The 17538-nt window shown below is 42.9% G+C and overlaps 1 protein-coding gene across 3 annotated transcripts in view; it reads left to right on the top strand.

Annotated features, from left to right (window-relative positions):
- The window catches only part of SPEF2 (sperm flagellar 2), a 231501-nt gene that overhangs the window by 73233 nt on the left and 140730 nt on the right, over positions 1 to 17538 (top strand). For all 3 annotated transcript variants that reach the window (XM_077462869.1, XM_077462868.1, XM_077462871.1), the window contains exon 10: positions 3293 to 3461. In XM_077462869.1, coding sequence (XP_077318995.1) covers positions 3293 to 3461 — 169 coding nt within the window. The remainder of the gene's footprint in view (positions 1 to 3292; positions 3462 to 17538) is intronic.

Below are 17538 nucleotides of genomic sequence, written 5' to 3'. Positions count from 1 at the left end.
CCTAGGCAGGATGGGGCCCCCGTCCCCAGAAGAGATGAGGTCCTTTTCTCCAGGGCAGATGAAGTTACTGCCCCCAGGTGAGAAGGGGTCCCTGTCCCCACGTGAGAAGAGATCCCTGCCCCCAGGGGGAGATGAAGGGGGTATGTAATGGCCGCGCACTCATCCATGTTGGCCTGGGCTCCATCCAGTGTGCTGGACGGGCGATCAGCATATCTCCCAGAAAGACCTTTCATCATCTGTGTATGACGGGGGAGGAGGGGGGCTGGCAGACAAGCCTGCAGTGTCCTCCGGGGGGGCGGCTCTCATAGGGCTGCGCTGCATCTGTGTGCTTAAAGTTTGTTTACCCGGGAGAAGTATGCAGTGCAGTGTGGGCCGTACTCGGCGGGGGGGGCGGGACTCTGGCTGGGGAGAACAGACATCGGACTGAGCGGCAATGCATGGAGCAGGAGAGGGGTACTCTGAGGAGCCGGCTGAGGACACAGGTCATGCGGGGAATGCACAACTAAAGAGCAGCCAGTGCGATAGTCGAGCATGGAGCTCTGCTAGTCACCCTCCACCTCCAGCCACCCGTGTGCATGGTGCACTGGTACCCCTAGCTGCCTATGCTGCTGCCGGCCATATGTAGAGGGGGCTGCATAGGCCCCCTGCATCACAGGGCCCAGTTGCGGTCGCGACTGCTGCACCCCCTATAGTTACGCCTCTGACAGGGAGCATACAGAAGGAAAAAACAATCAGTGTACTGCTGTTAAACTGTATAATTAGCAGACTAGCAGAGAAAAGGTGTCAAAGACCAAGTTATATATGAAAAAAGAAAATAATCTTGCATCCACACAAATAAGATGGATGAAGGAATCCCCCCCCATACCCCCTGGGACATTTTATTCTGACAGCGGGACAAAAGTTTTCCAGCATGTCGCTTCAACAGAAGTTGATCAAACGGTGGACTTCTGTCTAGTGGGGCAGCTACATGCTGATCCAAATTACCCTGATACCTGCTTAGCTGGCCAAATTTCAATCGGTATATGGTGAGCTTTACTAAATCCAAATGAGAAAACGTGATATGGAAGACATGGCTTTGCTTTCTGGGAGGGGTACCTGGATCATAAGATGAGTATAATTCAAAATCCTTTGGTAGCTAATTCACATACATGTATCTCAGCTGTAATTTAGTTGTCAGCTTTCTGTACTGTAGCCATGCATTAGTGCGTATCACTTTCCTGTAAATGGAAAGCTTTGTTTCATAGAGTTTGATATATTAAAGGCAAATAGGCTGCTCACTTTCCAAGGGAAGATGTACTTTGCAAGACAATTTTCACCAGAGCTTAGTGAATGTGGTGACATTTCACTTTGCAAAGAATTCCCAATTAGGTGCAAAAAAGAAAGTTTTTACTTGCATGCGATTGGATGATGGAAGTCAGCTGATCTTTGGTCCATTTACTAAGCTCTGCGGAAAATTCATTTCCAAAGTACAACTTCCCTTGCAAAGCACACAGCCTATATGCCTTTAGTAAATCAACCCTATAGTCTCTTCAGTCTCTTATGGGATGGCAGCAGTTTCTAACTCAACAATCTCTTGTAACAAGCGTCTCTTTCTAGCATGACTGTTTATTGCACCTTACAGCGGTCAAATGAGTATCACTTGTGTAATGTGGCTGCTCAGGCTTGTAATATAGCAGAGCAGAAGTGGGCTTTGGGTAGGGATGGGGGAGGGGGGGGTACAAATATTATTGGTCTGTGTTAAAGTGTAAGTGGGTTCCAAAGTACTGTATTTGCTGGCGTATAAGACTACCTTTTACACTTAAAAAAATGCCCAAAAATCGGGGGTCGTCTTATACGCTGGGTATACAGGTATACAATGCTGCCCGATGGATGTCAGCCCCCAAATGTCTGCTAATACTGTATGTGGTTTTAACTACAAACAGTATACGCCGTTGAGCCAATCCCGGCGAGCAATGTATTCTATTAATGAATACAGAGCCTGCTTGGATTGGAGTAACAACCTCTGCCAATCCAAGCAGGCTACATAGAGTAGCCTGCTCGGATTGGCTTTGAGAGAGAGAAAGGCAAGGGCTGGTGATGCTACAGCCTCTGCCAATCCAAGCAGGCGTTGTATTCATTAAAATAATACACCGCTCACCATACTTCCCTGGGTAAATCCATTCACTGATCTCCTACTACTATACATCCTGCTGTTTGCCTTTCAAGTCCCAGGCACCCAAGAGGGACAGGTAAATCTGGGACATATGACAGGGGGGTTATTAAATGCATTTTGGTGAACAATTCCCATAGAATGTAACCCAAAAGTGGTATAGGTTTGGTTAGTGAAAAATTCTACTTTCCAGAGTTGTGGCATTCCATAGATCTCTGTTTGTGTTATTATTGTTTAATTTACTTTATGACATAACACAGCATCGCGTATGAGTAGTTGGCATTCTTGCTTTGTATTTTTTAATCGTTCTAATGTTTTTTAAAATGGTGTGGCCTCAGAAGGGGAGTAGTCTTATACCGCGAGTATTGCCCAAAACCTATGTTTTCACTTGAAAAATAGGGGGTCGTCTTATACGCCCAGTCGTCTTATACGCCGGCAAATACGGTAGTTTGATAGTCCTTGCAGAAGGCATGCATAGGTTAGGTATAGGGCTAGAGAAACAGGCATCTGATAATCCATTGTCTTCCATCAGCACCAAATGAATTGCACTTTCTGTAAATCAAATTCTAGGTATATTCAAACAGCCTTATCTGTGGTTTGAATAGCATTCACAATTCCAGTATTATGGTGCAGTTTACATTTGCAGATAGCCAGCAGCTTTAGCTGCTTCATTTGCTCCTGGTTTCTGCGAGGATCGAGTATAAAGTCTCTCTTCTTACGCACCAATGCGTATATGGACATGCTCCATTGTATCTTAAGGAAATGTGGAGATTGCAAAATCTATCTCGTTCCCTTCGTTTAACTCAATTAAATCTTCTTCAAATTCCAAAAACTAGATTAACGACAATGAGAGATGGTGCTTTTTGTGCTGCTGCCCCACGTCTGTGGAATGCTCTGCCTGACAGTCTGAGGGTATTTCAATCGACTGAAAGTTTTAAAAAGGGATTAAAGATTTTTCTTTTTAATACATTTTTTTAATTGATGTTAGTTGTATATTTTTATTGTAACCATGTAGTACTTTGGGATCTTTTGATGTAAAGTGCATTATAAATAAAATGTATTATTATTATTATTATTATTAGTGTAGAAATTGTTCAATAACTGCTTGGTGTGTACATACTCTAAAAGACTGGTCTTCTTCAGGGTAATACCCAACAAAGTCACGCGAGAATGGAAAGAGATCTTTATCTCTGGACTCCCCCTGTATGAAGAGGCTTCCATAGATCCTTTACCTTCTGAACCAACTCCTGAACAACTTGTGGAGATGGAGAAAGACAATCTACTCAATGACAAGGACTTTGAAGAGTACAAGGTACCAATGGCAGTTCCTAAGCACTGAAATAATTCAATTGCTCTTGCAGCATGTTTGTTAACAAAATGTCATCCTTATTGGGTGGATATATAATTGTTGTGACTGGAAATTGTTTGAACACCATGGTAGGGCTAAAATATGTAAATGCAACTCATCCCAAAATTAACAAATGGAAAATGTGAGGATGATGGGATTATAGCGGTGCCAGAAACAAAGATAGACAGGAAATAGTAAAATTTACTACATTTTAATTAATTCATAATAAAAAAACATAATGATAAAAATCACATAATCAAATTATGGTCAACTGTTATATTTTAAGTAAACATTTGTACTACAGTGTATTTTCCCGACATGTTTCGCCAGTGATGGCTTCTTCAGGGGGCTTTGTAGGACACTATTAGTTAGATAACTATAAAGAGAGAAAAAATACAGAAAATAATCATCAAGAAATAACATACTATAAGAAATTGAAGACATTTTTAATACCATTCATCCTGTCAAAACCATTATCCGCTTACCCAAATGATCACCAATACACTCCTATCTGGCCATCAGCATCAAAGAAATGGAGACAAAAAGCTGGGTTTTTAGTAACTCAACCTCATTATACACTTTTTTCTGTACTAAGGACGCTGCTCTAAGTTCTTGCTCAGCAGCACTCAGGCTGGGGAGGGAGGAGAGCAAATGAGATTTGTTTCAGTGCCCATGTGCCGACCCTGTACATGCTAACAGAAGAGAGCACAGTCAGTAGGATTGTTGCTGCAGCTTCATTTCTATCCAATCAGCACGCAGCAAAAGGAGGACCGGACTGTGCTGTCTGTCAGGAGTGTTTGAGCAACAAGACTCAATAAAGAGAAGTACAGATACTATTAACTGATTCATTTTTACCCAGAGCAAATGATCCAGCAGTAAATGGGAGAATCACCCCTCCTTGCTGTTTTGCCCTGGAGTGAGTGAGCCTAAAGAGCGTTTTCTCTTCCATCATTGTAATACGGAATTACTGTTTAACTAAAATTTACTCTGTCTTCTCTTTTCTTGGACCATACTTCCATACATTTTTTTTTCTTTTAAAAAATAAAATTGATTTGGGTGTGTTGTGAAAAGAAGCCGGAAACTTGCTTGCAGGATTATACCCATCTAAAGTCATATGGTTTATCACATTCATAAATCTAGCTTGATTGTAATCTTTGTTGTGCATAATGACACCTCACACAGGAAAAGCAACAAACACGGCTGAGGTTAGACTGGGACACCTAATAGATCTGCGTGTCTCTGTTAGTAAAGAAGCTTGGTTAAGTAATACATATGACATAGTGATATAAAATACATGGCACCATAGTGCGGTACCTTAAAGTGTTACTAAACCCACAATAGTAATATCAGTCTGTATATGCAAGTAAAGCATGCTTGTTATACTCAATGTGGAACCTAAGGCCGCGTACACACGGGCGGACTGTCTGCCCAACTTAGTCCGCTGAACAGTGTTTCAGCGGACATTCCGCTCGTGTGTGGGCTTCAGCTGACTTTTTCAGCGGACAGTCTGACGAACAAAGTCTTACGGAATTTCCGTAAGACAGTCCGTTCAAACTTGGTTTTGTCCGTCCAAACTTGGTTTCAGCGGACAGTCCGCTCGTGTGTAGGCAAGTTGGACGGACTAAGTATGGCGCATGCTCAGAAAGGGTTTACACGGCCGAAGGTTGCATTGCAGTGTATAGGACGTCGTTTTTCTAGTCCCGTCGTACGTGCTGTACACGTCATCACGCACGCTTTCAGCGGACTGTCTGCTCATCGTGTGTGGTCAAGTCCGTTCATGCTAATTTTGAACGGACTGTCTGTCGGATTGTCTGCCGAACTTAGTTGGGCAGACAATCCGCCCGTGTGTACGCGGCCTAAGGGGTTAATTCTCCACATTGTGTAAAAAGGCTCTTTGATGCTGTATACACAGATCCTCCTCTTCTTCCATTGACTCCAGAATAGGTCCAGATAACAAATAGTAGAGTCCGGCTGCACATGCTCAGTTTGGTGTGTATTGCTAGAGAGTTGTTTTTATTATTATTGGGAGAGTGCATGTGATCAGCACAAGGCCAATCAGCACTGTCCAGACAGAAGGTCAGATTTACTAAAATAATTGCATTTTCATGTTCTGTGTACTGTGGGAGACCAGATATAGTGAATGCAGGGTCCTGGTTTAGCAACACTTTAAGCTGGTCATAAACTGATCAAAATTCAACCGATCCTACATGGACCCACTAAATTTTGATCAGGACGAGACAGTGCCCAACTGATAAGTTAGATTGTCTTCTGTCCAAGGGACTTGGAAAAGTTTCCTCGCTTAGTGGGTTAAGCCAATCAGCTGTAGCTGGTGATCAGTGTATTCTGTCATTTGTTTGGGTGGAGGACTGTGTTAGCCCTTGTACACACGGTCAGACATTCCGACAACAAAATCAGTTGGATTTTGTCCAAAACTGGTGTTGCATAAACACGGTCGGACAAAGTTGTCGGAAAATCCGATCGTTTGGAACGTGATGACGTTATTTAGTTACGACAAGACTACGTTCAGGCTAGTAGCCAATAGCTTTGGTCTAGGAATTTGATCTGAGCATGCGTGGCACTTTGTCCGATCGGAATTCTCTACAAATGATCGGACAAAGTCCGATCGGATCATGTTGTTGGAAAATTTTATAGCCCAGCTCTAAAACTTTGTCGGTCGGATATTTTGATAGAAAAAGTCCGATGGAGCCCACACACGGTCGGATTATCCGACAACATGGTCCGATCAGACATTTTCCGTCAGAATGTCCGAACGTGTGTACAAGGGCTTAGAGCAGGGGTCTCAAACTGGTGGCCCTCCAGATGTTGCGAAACTACAAGTCCCATCATGCCATTGCCTTTGGGAGTCTTGCTCTTAACTGTCAGCCTTGCAATGCTTCATGGGACTTGTCGTTTTTCAACAGCTGGAGGGCCACCAGTTTGAGACCTCTGGCTTAGAGTATGGCCATCTGTGGTGTACGGCCAGCTTAAAGCTGCCCATAGATGGATCAACTCTCAGCCAGTTCATCAGGAAATGGCCAAATTTCAATCCGTGTATGGCCATTCCTGCTCAACAGAAGTAAATCTAATAACTGACTTCTGTTGAACGAGAATGTTGAAAAACGTCTCGATCTGCAGCTACAGCATTGATCAGTATATTCTGACAGTGGTGTAGTCGCAGGACTGTCAGAATACAATGGCACAGTGGAGAGGATTCCTCCATCCACTTCGCTTATGTGAGTGAGGGAATCCCTTTGTTTGTGATCCTGGCCGATTGAAAATAAATGAGTAATCTGTGGCCAGCCTAAAGCAACCCATACATGAGTCATTTTTTGCCATTCAACCAGCGTGGTGGATGGGATAATCCTCCCAGCTTAGCTATTGTATTCTGAGAGCTAGGAGACTTCCCCACCATCAGAATACACCGATCAGTGCTTGCTGCCAGCTAGCCTGTAGCTGATAGAGCGGCAAAAATCCAACAGGCAGTTGTACAGAAGTCAATCGGTAGATCACTTTTGTACAACCACCCTGCCCGTAGATAGATCCAAATTCAGCCGGTTCAGCAGAAAACTTGATCCATGTATGGCCAGCTTTTGTTCTAACTGTCATATCATTATATTGGCTTTGAATGTAAAATGCCTGTATTATGAGATTTTCTTATACAGTATAATGCATTACACACTTTTTAACAGTATATGAGTTGGGAAATGACATTTCCATAAATGGCTTCTTAGTCAGGACTCAGGAGTTTCACTTTGTGACAATTCCCTTTACAGTTTAAAGCGGAGCTCCAGGCTCCTGCAGAAATACTGTAGCAGCTGACTTTTAATATTAAGACACTTACCTGTCCAGGCATCCAGCGGTGTCCTCACCTATCGGCCGATTGGCTATTGCCCGCTGCCGCAATCTCCACTAAGGTAAACCAGCAGTGAAGCTGTGCGCATGCTGCGCTCTCTGATTGGGCCGGTTGCGGGGTAAGGAGGAGAAGGGGAGCGGCAGGGGGAAGGAGGCAGATAAGTGGAGCTTCCCCTTTTGGGTGGAGCTCTGCTTTAACTTGAGGCAAACAGCCAAATACACTGATGAAATATGTCTCAAAGCTGTTTACCTGCCAAAGGATTTGCATTTCTGTCCAAACAGCTCTGAGATTAGCCACACTGTATAACATTGTCTGGCAGGACAATAGACCTGACTTTTCTTTGTCTCAGTGCAGTAACACTTACAGGTCTTGTTCCTCCCCCAGCCTGTAAAATGGACAAGTAAAAGGAGAAATAGTAGATTGATGAGCACATCCCTTTGTCACTGTGCTCTCTCCACCTATCAGCATGTTCCTTGCTAGCACACAAGCATTGCAACCCAACTAATTGGCTTCTCCTGCTACTTCTTCCTCTCCCAGTTTGGGTTCTGCTGTACAGAGAAGGTGGGACATTAAAACAGAAGAGCAGAGCAGGGTGAAACAGTGTATTACTGGATTTTAAACAGTATAGGCACTTATTTTTATTGTTTTACATAGCTATACCTGCAAAAGTGTCCAGCCTGAAGTAGTCTAGCAGGACTTAATTTTCGGACAAAAGTTCCACTTTAATATTGAGTCAAATTCCGTTACATACACTGCTTGCATTTAAAAATAAGCTGCCCAAATGTGTGACTTTTATATGTGCCTGGAGTTCAGCCTTAAATCACACATTCTTTACTTTTTGCTACTTTTTTTTAATGGGTGTAATCAATACGGCTGTGCAGAGGTAAGCTGAAGTGAGAAGTGCATACAGTAAGTGGTAACAACTCCACAAATTCTTGATATTTGATGTTTATTGAATTCTGGTTGCTCCAGATCAATGCAGGAAGAATAGAAATCTGGATATCTGCAAAAATTCACCTTTATTGTAAAAATAGGTATCAAGGCATCATAGGTAGCTACAGACTAACTGCACATCTACTGACGCGTTTCACACCAGATATGGTGCTTAGTCATAGCTCCAGATCAATAACCTTTGCTCTTTGAATCAGTATAAGTTTGGATTAGTCATAGATTGGAACCGAGAAAGAGAAAGGGTCTTAATACAAGTACTACTAAGCAGGAATCGGAGCCTTCATATGTAATAAGCTGAACAATTACACAGAAGAAACACAAGGATATTTCAACATGAACACTTATTTTTGAGATCACTTACGTAAAAGCCCAACTCAATTCTCCATGCTCCTTCCCAGAGGAACTCTTTCCCTTCTTGAGCCCCTGTTATCAATATGACATGCCCGTTTAAAATCTCCTGGCTATTCACATGATGCATTGTGACTTATCAATCATTTCCTGGCAGCAGTTGGTCCCGGAAGATTCAGATAGTAGAACTAATATGATGACATCAGGGACACTATCTGCACCAGTACACTATGGGGTTGATTTACTAAAATTGCAGAGTGCCAAATTTGTTGCAGGTGTACATAGAACCAATCAAATTTATTCCTCAACTTGTTCAATTAAGCTTTGACAAAAACAAAAATTGGTTTCTTTGCAGAATTGCACCAGATTTTTAACTCTCCAACTTTAGTAAATCACATCCAAGAATCTTGGAAAGTATCCACTTAAAGTGGTTGTAAACCCTTTACAACCACTTTTTGCTATAGGTAAGCCTATAATAAGGCTACTATGGTTTAGGAGATATCCCCTGTATCAGCCAGTCACAGGGAGCTTTGTATTCTATGAATGTATATGAAACTTCCTTTGATTGGCTGAGGTAGAGATCGTGACATCATCTGCCCACCTCTCCAAATCAGAGGAAGCCTTGTATTTATTGATAGAATACAAAGCTCCCTGAGAATGGCCGAAAGGTGCTCAGTCTGACTCGGTTTTGTTCCGGGAGTGAAATGGGAGGTTCTGTCCCACTGCCAGAACACAGCACCATCTGTATTCTGTGTTTGGCAGCTTGTGTCATAGCTGATCACATGTGCAGTACCAGAACAACAGCAGACCAAACGGGGCTAAAATGGCAGCTTTCTTGGCTGTAAAGGATTGGATGGTTTAGTTATGATTTAACAAATGAATGGGGTGGGCAACTACATGAGAAATGAGGTTTAACCCCCCTGGCGGTATTCCCAAGTCTGGCTCGGGGTGGAGATTTTATACCAAAAGTGGTAACCCCGAGCCAGACTCGGAACCGCATCGCTGAATGCAAGGAGATGTTACTTACATTCTCCCCTGGATCCAGCGATGTCCCGTGCTGTACGAGCGAGCCGTGCTCCGCTCGATCTATCACAGAGCCGATCTCCATTTCCTGCGAGCGTTGCGACGTACGGGGATGGAGAACGGCGCCAAATTCAAAAAGTGAAACACACACATTACATACAATATAATGTAATCTTACAGATTTCACATGAACCTAGCTGTCTGCTGTGGATCGCATTGTCAGGAGTGGTTGGCCTGAGGTTAACAGGCAATCAGGAGGGAATATGTCACCTCCCACTCCCATATTTCAAGAAAGATTTTACACTGAAATCCCTCTTCACCGTATCCCAACTGCATCTATTGGACGTGGCGCAGCCCCACTCACCTCTATGGGGCTCAATGGAAGACAGTCGTTTGTGCACAACAATGCACAGCTACAATGTGTATGGGGCTGTACAGGCAACTGTGGTGACTTAAAACTGCACCTCAACCACCTGATTTTTCTGCCTGACAGTGCCAGTGTGAAAGGATCCTTATTTAACTCTCAAAAGCCAGTCTCCTAGTGGTCAGCAGAGACTCTGGTATTTGCCAGTTGAAGTTTCGGGGTGAAATTTGGCTCAGGGAGGGGGCAGTGGTAAATATTGACTTGGGCAGAACGGCCTGGGCCTAGCATCTGAGGCCGCGTACACACGCGGGGACTGTTCGCTCAACTTTGTTCGTCAAACAGTTTCAGCGGACAGTCCGCTCAAAATTAGCATGGACGGACTTGCCCACACACGACAAACGAACAGTCCGCTGAAACCGTGCGCGATGACGTGAACGGCATGTACGACGGGACTAGAAAACGACGTCCTATACACTGCAATGCATCCTTCGGCGTGTAAATTCTTTCTGAGCATGCGCGAGACTTAGTTTGACGAACAAGCCTACACACGGGCGGACTGTCCGCTCAAACCAAGTTTCAGCGGACAGTTTTTCGGAATTTCCGAAAAACTTTGTTCGTCAGAACTGTCCGCTGAAAGCCCACACACGAGCGGACTGTCCGCCGAAACACTGTTCAGCGGACAAAGTTGAGCGAACAGTCCCCGCGTGTGTACGCGGCCTAAGAGGCTACACAGTAATGCAGAGATAGATTTTAAGACTAACACAAGAATAATGACCTCCTTGCTCTTCTGCAGCATTGTTACTTTAGGAACTTTTTTAGGCCAGGTGGAGAGACGCTGTTGCTGAGCCATTCTCCTCAATAAACTCCTTCTGCTCAGGTTTTAGGGAGCATTCTCTTGGTGTTAGCAATGCACAATAGTACCCTAGATTTATGCTGAAGTCTATAGAGGCTTACAGACTTTTGTGGTGATGGTGGGTAGTTCAATGACTATTACAGAGGAAGTATTTATATACATACTGAAGGCTTGCATTCTTAATTTGACATCCGTACCTCAGTTTACTATTTTTTTTTATTTTTTTTGTCTGGTTTGGAAAATATTTACCACAACAATCGCGCTGTGAGGCCCACTTCCTGACATTGTAGGTCTGTACTCTTCTAGCAGGAAGTCACTAAATTAACTTACTTAGACAGGAGGTAGTGTGGGACTGTCACCAAAAACATTTTACTTTTCTTTTTTTTCTTTTTTTTTTAAATGGGTATATGTTCTTCTGATTTGACCATGCATATGATAAAGAGGAATTGAATAAAAAAAAATTGTGTGATCAACAGGCATTCTATTGAGGGATTTTGTTCTGGTATAAATAGGCTTGAGTGAATCTGCCAGAGTTCAGCTCGTAGGGGACTTCATGGAATGGCTGCAGTCTGTGAAACCCCAATTTAGCATAAAACCCCATTGAATTTATGGGGGGGGGGGGCAAATCTTGATAATTTCTGCCCATTTTCAGGGCTAATAAGTAAGGTATTATCAAGAAAGGCAAGGAAGCTGTTCACTGCCATGGGAGACATCAAGAAAGCAAAAATTGTGAAAAATACTATACAGCAGGACGAGGGTCCTTTTTATTGCTTGAAGGGCAACATGGGAAAAAAAAACAATCCTTTAAATTACATGCTTGGGTGATGCCTTCAAGTTGTATATCATGTTAAGAAACAGTATGATTTTCACAGGCAATGTCAGCATAACCAAGTTCTGATATCATACAAACCCCCACTCCATGCCAAATAGTCAGAAAAGCCTACAATCAAATATTACATAGTTACATAGTTGGTGAGGTTGAAAAAAGACACAAGTCCATCAAGTCCAACCTCTGTGTGTGTGCTTTTATGTCAGTATTACATTGTATTTCCCTGTATGGTGTGGTCGTTCAGGTGCCTATCTAATAGTTTAAAAAAATATATCAAAAATAGTATGAATAGTGTGAAAGCTGCCATAATAACTACTCAAAAGATGATATATATGGCTATTCCTTATTCCTACAGTGCTAAATAACATAAAGCGGGAGTAAACCCGCTGATGTGTTTTTTTTTTTTCTACCTGCAAAGGAAAAGGCATAATGAGCTAGTATGCACCGCATACTAGCTCATTATGAAATACTTACCTTAGAACGAGGCCCCGACATCTAGTCCGATCCACGCCGAGGGAGCTGACATGCTCCCTCTGTGTTTCTTCCGGGTATCGCGGCTCCGGCGCTGTGAGTGGCTGGAGCCACGATATCGTCACTCCCACGCATGTGCGCGGGAGATTTCTTCCCAGCAGCGTCCATAGTCTGCCAGGCTTTCAGCCGGGAATCCCGTGTGCGCATGCGCCGGCAGCGGCGCATTGCGAGGGGAATATCTCCTAAACCGTACAGGTTTAGGAGATATGTTTTTTACCTACAGGTAAGCCTTATTATAGGCTTTCCTGTAGGTAAAAATCCCAAAAAGGGCTATACAAACACTTTAAATAAAACCAATAAAATCTGTATAAAGAAATATAAATGAAAACAATACTAAAATAACCCCCAAACCAAACAAGTGCATGTCAGCACATAAAAATCTACCAAACACCTCTCAATGCATGAGGTTATAAGATAAAATAATATTATATTTTAGATAAGCGTGATATAACAAATTAACAAAAAATACAAAGAATATCAGTTCACATCTACACAGTGTGATCCTTGGGTTAGTAACTGTCTCAGTGTCCATTTAGCCAAATACAGTCCACAGAATCTTTAACTCTTTATGTATAAGCCTCAGCCTATCTTCACATGTTTGTATTCACCACTGTGACTTGATCCGAACAGTGCAGCCCACCAGCAACTTAAGGATTTACAATCACCAACTTATGTTGCCTAAAATATGTTAATTTTGGTTCAAATGGCATGAAATCACAAATGGATGGATGAACTAAACCAAGCCGCACGGCATGTTCTCCTCCAAGATTCAAAATTACACAGGGTGTGGGTTTTCTGATTTTCCTCCATGTGTCTCCTCACAGGCTCAGTATGGAGTTTTCCCCAAAAAATACATAATTGCTACAATAGCGTGATACTGTAAGAAGCCTTCTAAATTTTAATAAAAGATTGCATTCACATAAAAACGATAAGCATAGCCCAGCATGAAGCAGCACTATATCAAACCTCTTTGTCTCTCCCCAGCAGCTGTCGGTGTGTCAGATCTAAAAGCAGCCACTCTCACATCACTGATTACTACTGATGGACACCGCTCACCTCTGCTGGCCCACACACGTAGCAAAAAACACTCCCTTATGATATTTCGTCAATTAAAATGCCTTTCTCAAAAGGACCACAAGAACATGACCACTTGAATTAGCAGAAAGTGGAAAGAGGCAAGGCAACTTCCGCTTGCAATCAAATCTAGAATGTATTATCTAAGAGACAGAAGCCACAAATATTGTTCAGTGGTTAGACAAAATGTAAGCAGCTTGGTCAGGGAACAATATAAGTTTCACCAATCTGCCACTGATTTGTCCCCTCTATTTCCCAAGACCAACAGGCATGCTGGTACATGTTGTTTCATAACTTTGACTTGCAAGGTTCTATTGATAGCTGTTATCTCAAAGGACTTGTGTTTATGACTGATATTCTGTTGTTTCAGTTAGCTACACACCCAGCCCAGCCAGACTGACTACCTTGCTATTTAAGCTGGCACCCCATTGCTGTCATTCCTACGAGTTCAGTATTCCATGCTTTCCCAGATCCATAACTTTTGTGCCTCCTTATACCTGATCAGCTGCAGCCTGCATGGGTGAGCTTCCTGAGCACAGCGCCATCCAGCATGCAGACTGCACAGAAGGTCCACAATCCCCAACCACACAGTTTGTTCAGGCCATGCACGAGGGAATGAGCCTAACTTAAATAGAGAGGGATAATGCTTGGCTGGTTTGGGGGTGTAGCTAATTTACTCAACCACAGGTGAATACTTTGAATCTTGAACACAAGTCTATTGGGATAACAAGTAACGACAGAACTTTGCAAATTAAAACTATGAAACTACATGTACCAGCATGCCTGCTGGGCTTGGAGAGTTACATGTACCAATATGCCTGCTGGTCATGGGGGACTGGGGTGACAGATCAGCAGCAAAAAGGTAGCGACAAGGCATGCTTTGTCTTAAAATAGAAATTAGAGTGTGTTATTTGAGAAAAAAACAGCCACAAATATTGCACAGTGGCTGCACATAATGTAAGTAGCTCTGAAAAGCTGCAATTTAAGAGGGGAAGATGGAACAGGTTTTAACTTGAAATAAATATTATAGTGTATTATATGAGAGACACCAACCACAAATATTGTTCAGTGGCTGGATAGTATGTAAGCAGCTTGCTAATGCCACAATAAAATAGGGAGAGAGGATGCAGATTTTATCTTTAAAATAACCAACATAATGTATTAAAAATCACTGGAAGCACTGGAATAGGCCAAAAGCTAAAGACTCAAAGCAGGATTACCCTGCAATACACCTTTGAAATGTGGCATCTGAGGTCCAGCTACGGAAACATTGTGTGGCACCTTTACCATACTGGAGCCTCTAAATAGGCCACCGGCTTCAAGGCAAAACACACAAGCAAACAAGCAGAATTTCCTCTTTTATGATGAAGAGCACTAGAGTCGGCAAGGAGAGATGGCAGGAGTTTGTAGCTTCACATCAGGGTTTTTTAGTTATTAGTAATCCAAGACTAGTTAATTTAATGAAAGTGATCCAGTCCAACCTGTCAGCGAACAGATAGATTTACCTCTCTGTAACAAATTCTCTGCTGTGCTGAAGGCCCTCTAAAACAGCATACTAGCTGCAGGGCAAGTGCCAACTCATACTGTGTAGGCCTGTTGTACAGTATGGATACCCAGTACCCCATGGGTTCCTCATAAGGCTTGGACCCGTTGTTGTCACAATCTTGTGGTTCAGTCACTTTGGGGGGGGGGGGGGGGGGGTTTGAACACATGTTAATCCACATTTTAGGCCTGAAGAATAGATAAAACCCCCAAAAGATAGATTTTCTGAATGCAGAGAGTGCATGGAAGTGAGTAAGGAGGGCAATAATTGGGACTTTGGGTGAGGCAACTGAAAAACACCTAAATAAAGTATAAAAAAACTTTACCTATTTATTGTCATAGAGCATTTAAACGTAAGTACATATGTAGATGCCATGCCATCGATATGATACAGTTCATACATATACATAATATAATTTAGCAACACATTCCAGTTACCAATGTATAAAATATAAAGCTCCAATTGAGATAATTAATGAAAAGGCAAAAATTACATGGTATGTAGGGATGAGCCGAACACCCCCCGGTTCGGTTCGCAGCAGAACATGCGAACTGGCAAAAAATTTGTTAGAACACGCAAACACTGTTAAAGTAGCGTCAGAGGGGGGCGGAGTCACTCGGTTACATAACTGAGTGACCCCACCCCCCTCTGATGCTACAGGAAAGCCATAGAGATTTCCCTGTGCGTCAGAGGGGGCGGGGTCACCCGTGGTGTCATCGTGTGGCCTCGCCCTTCGTTATAAAAGAGCTGTCATCTGAGAGGCGGTCATTATGGCGAGTGCCTCCCATGGAGGCAGATCGGTGTCGTCGTGTGGCTTTCTTTTTTTTCTTTTTCGTCTGTCGGAGCGAGAGAAGAAGATGATGAATGGACTTCGTGGGATACTTTTTTTTTTTTTTTTTTAATAAAGGAATTATCCCAAGCCATGTCTTGTGCTTTTTTTTACCATTTTCACAATTTTTTTGTGAAATTGTAGGGGTACATACCCCGTTACCATTTCACACGGGGGGCAGGGTCTGGGGGCCCCCTTGTTAAAGGGGGCTTCCAGATTCCGATAAGCCCCTGCCCGCAGATCCCCACAACCACTGGACAAGGGTACTTTAAATTAATAGCGTATCAAACACAGAGTGGTGCTGTGGATACCAAACATAGTAAAACATGCCACGTCCCGATATTTGGAATTATTAGAAAGAACAGTTGTTGAAAATGATGGACTTTATAGGCATAACACACACATTTCTTTAAAAGGATTTTTACCAAAATTAATTTACAATAATAAAAAATACTTAATGCAAAGCATACATAGATTTGCATAAAACACTGACTGCCTCGGAGCATAACGATTACACTGTCAATGTAGTCTGTTTAAATCACAAATTGATCAAAGACTCATGCATTTCCATTTTGCTATGACAAATAGTAATTAACATAGGCAAAGCAAATAAAAAAACAGTAGTATAGACAGTGTATCATAGATGACTCAGCTCGAAATTGCCCTACATGTTACGCGTTATACAAACGCTTAATCAGGAGCTTTTGGCGTTTTTAAAAATAAATAAACAAAAATTAAAACAATCACAAATTCATATAATGTATAAAAAGAATTTTTACTTTGCAAGTATGCTCCCCTTTACCCAAGAACCGGAATTTTTTCCCCCACCATCATAAAATTAGAAAAAGAGGGAATATAAAAAAAAAAAGAAGGGGGAAAAAAACACACAAATTTATAGACCGTCGGGGCGCTTTCTAGCCCCGAGAGAGAGCATTGTGCTTCTCTCCGGGTGCTATGTTCCGCACATGCGCAGGCCGCCAGATTCGTCCGCTGTGTAATTGGCATGGCGGTCATGGTGCTCACATACCCGGCCAAGTTCTACAGGGCATGCGCCATGACCTCTGGTACGTCACGCCGTGCCACACACACAGCGGACGAATCCAGCGGTATGCGCATGCGCAGGACATAGCCAGGGCGTTAACACACCTGGCCAGACTCCACAATGCATGCGCCAGAACCCCCAGTGTGTCACGCCATGCCAATTACACAGCGGACGAATCTGGCAGTCTGCGCATGTGCGGAACTCAAATTTGGCACGAACATCCCAAATTGTTCACTGTTCGGCGAACGGGCGAACAGCCAATGTTCGAGTCAAACTCATGTTCAACCCGAACATAAAGCTCATCCCTAATGATATGCATACAATGATGATGTATAAAGAGAGAATGTTTGCATCCTACAGTGCTCGACAAGTTTTGTGGTACAAAAACCACTTCCTCAGGAGCTGATGCATCCATATGTCTGCAAAAAATACAAAAAACAATAAAATCTGTTTTTGACTCAATCAAAAAGGGAAATTAAATGAGAAAAAAGAGAGGATGTCTAGTCCTATATACTCACATGGAGCTACTGCAAAACAGGGGCCACTAAGGTCAATGTCTGCCCCAGGAGCTGAGGTAACAGGACTGCGTGTGGGGCGACCACCCACAAACCATCCCCAGAAAAAGAAATCTCCATGATGTATTGAACAGGAATTAATATGTAGTAGCTCCAAAGAGGTCTGTAAAAATTAAAGTGAATATTAAGGGACTCTCATATAGTGTGGTGCTAAAACTCATTATAGACCCATATTGATTAAAAAGTGTGGAAAGAGCAAGGGATGTGCAACTAGAGGCAGGGCCGT

The sequence above is a fragment of the Lithobates pipiens genome, unplaced genomic scaffold (assembly GCF_037356315.1).
Source record: "Lithobates pipiens isolate NorthernLeopardFrog02 unplaced genomic scaffold, aLitPip1_a1.2 Scaffold_3, whole genome shotgun sequence".
In the NCBI taxonomy this organism is placed as follows: domain Eukaryota; kingdom Metazoa; phylum Chordata; class Amphibia; order Anura; family Ranidae; genus Lithobates; species Lithobates pipiens.
Note: the sequence above shows the minus strand (reverse complement) of the source record. Positions and strands in the feature narration are given on the sequence as shown.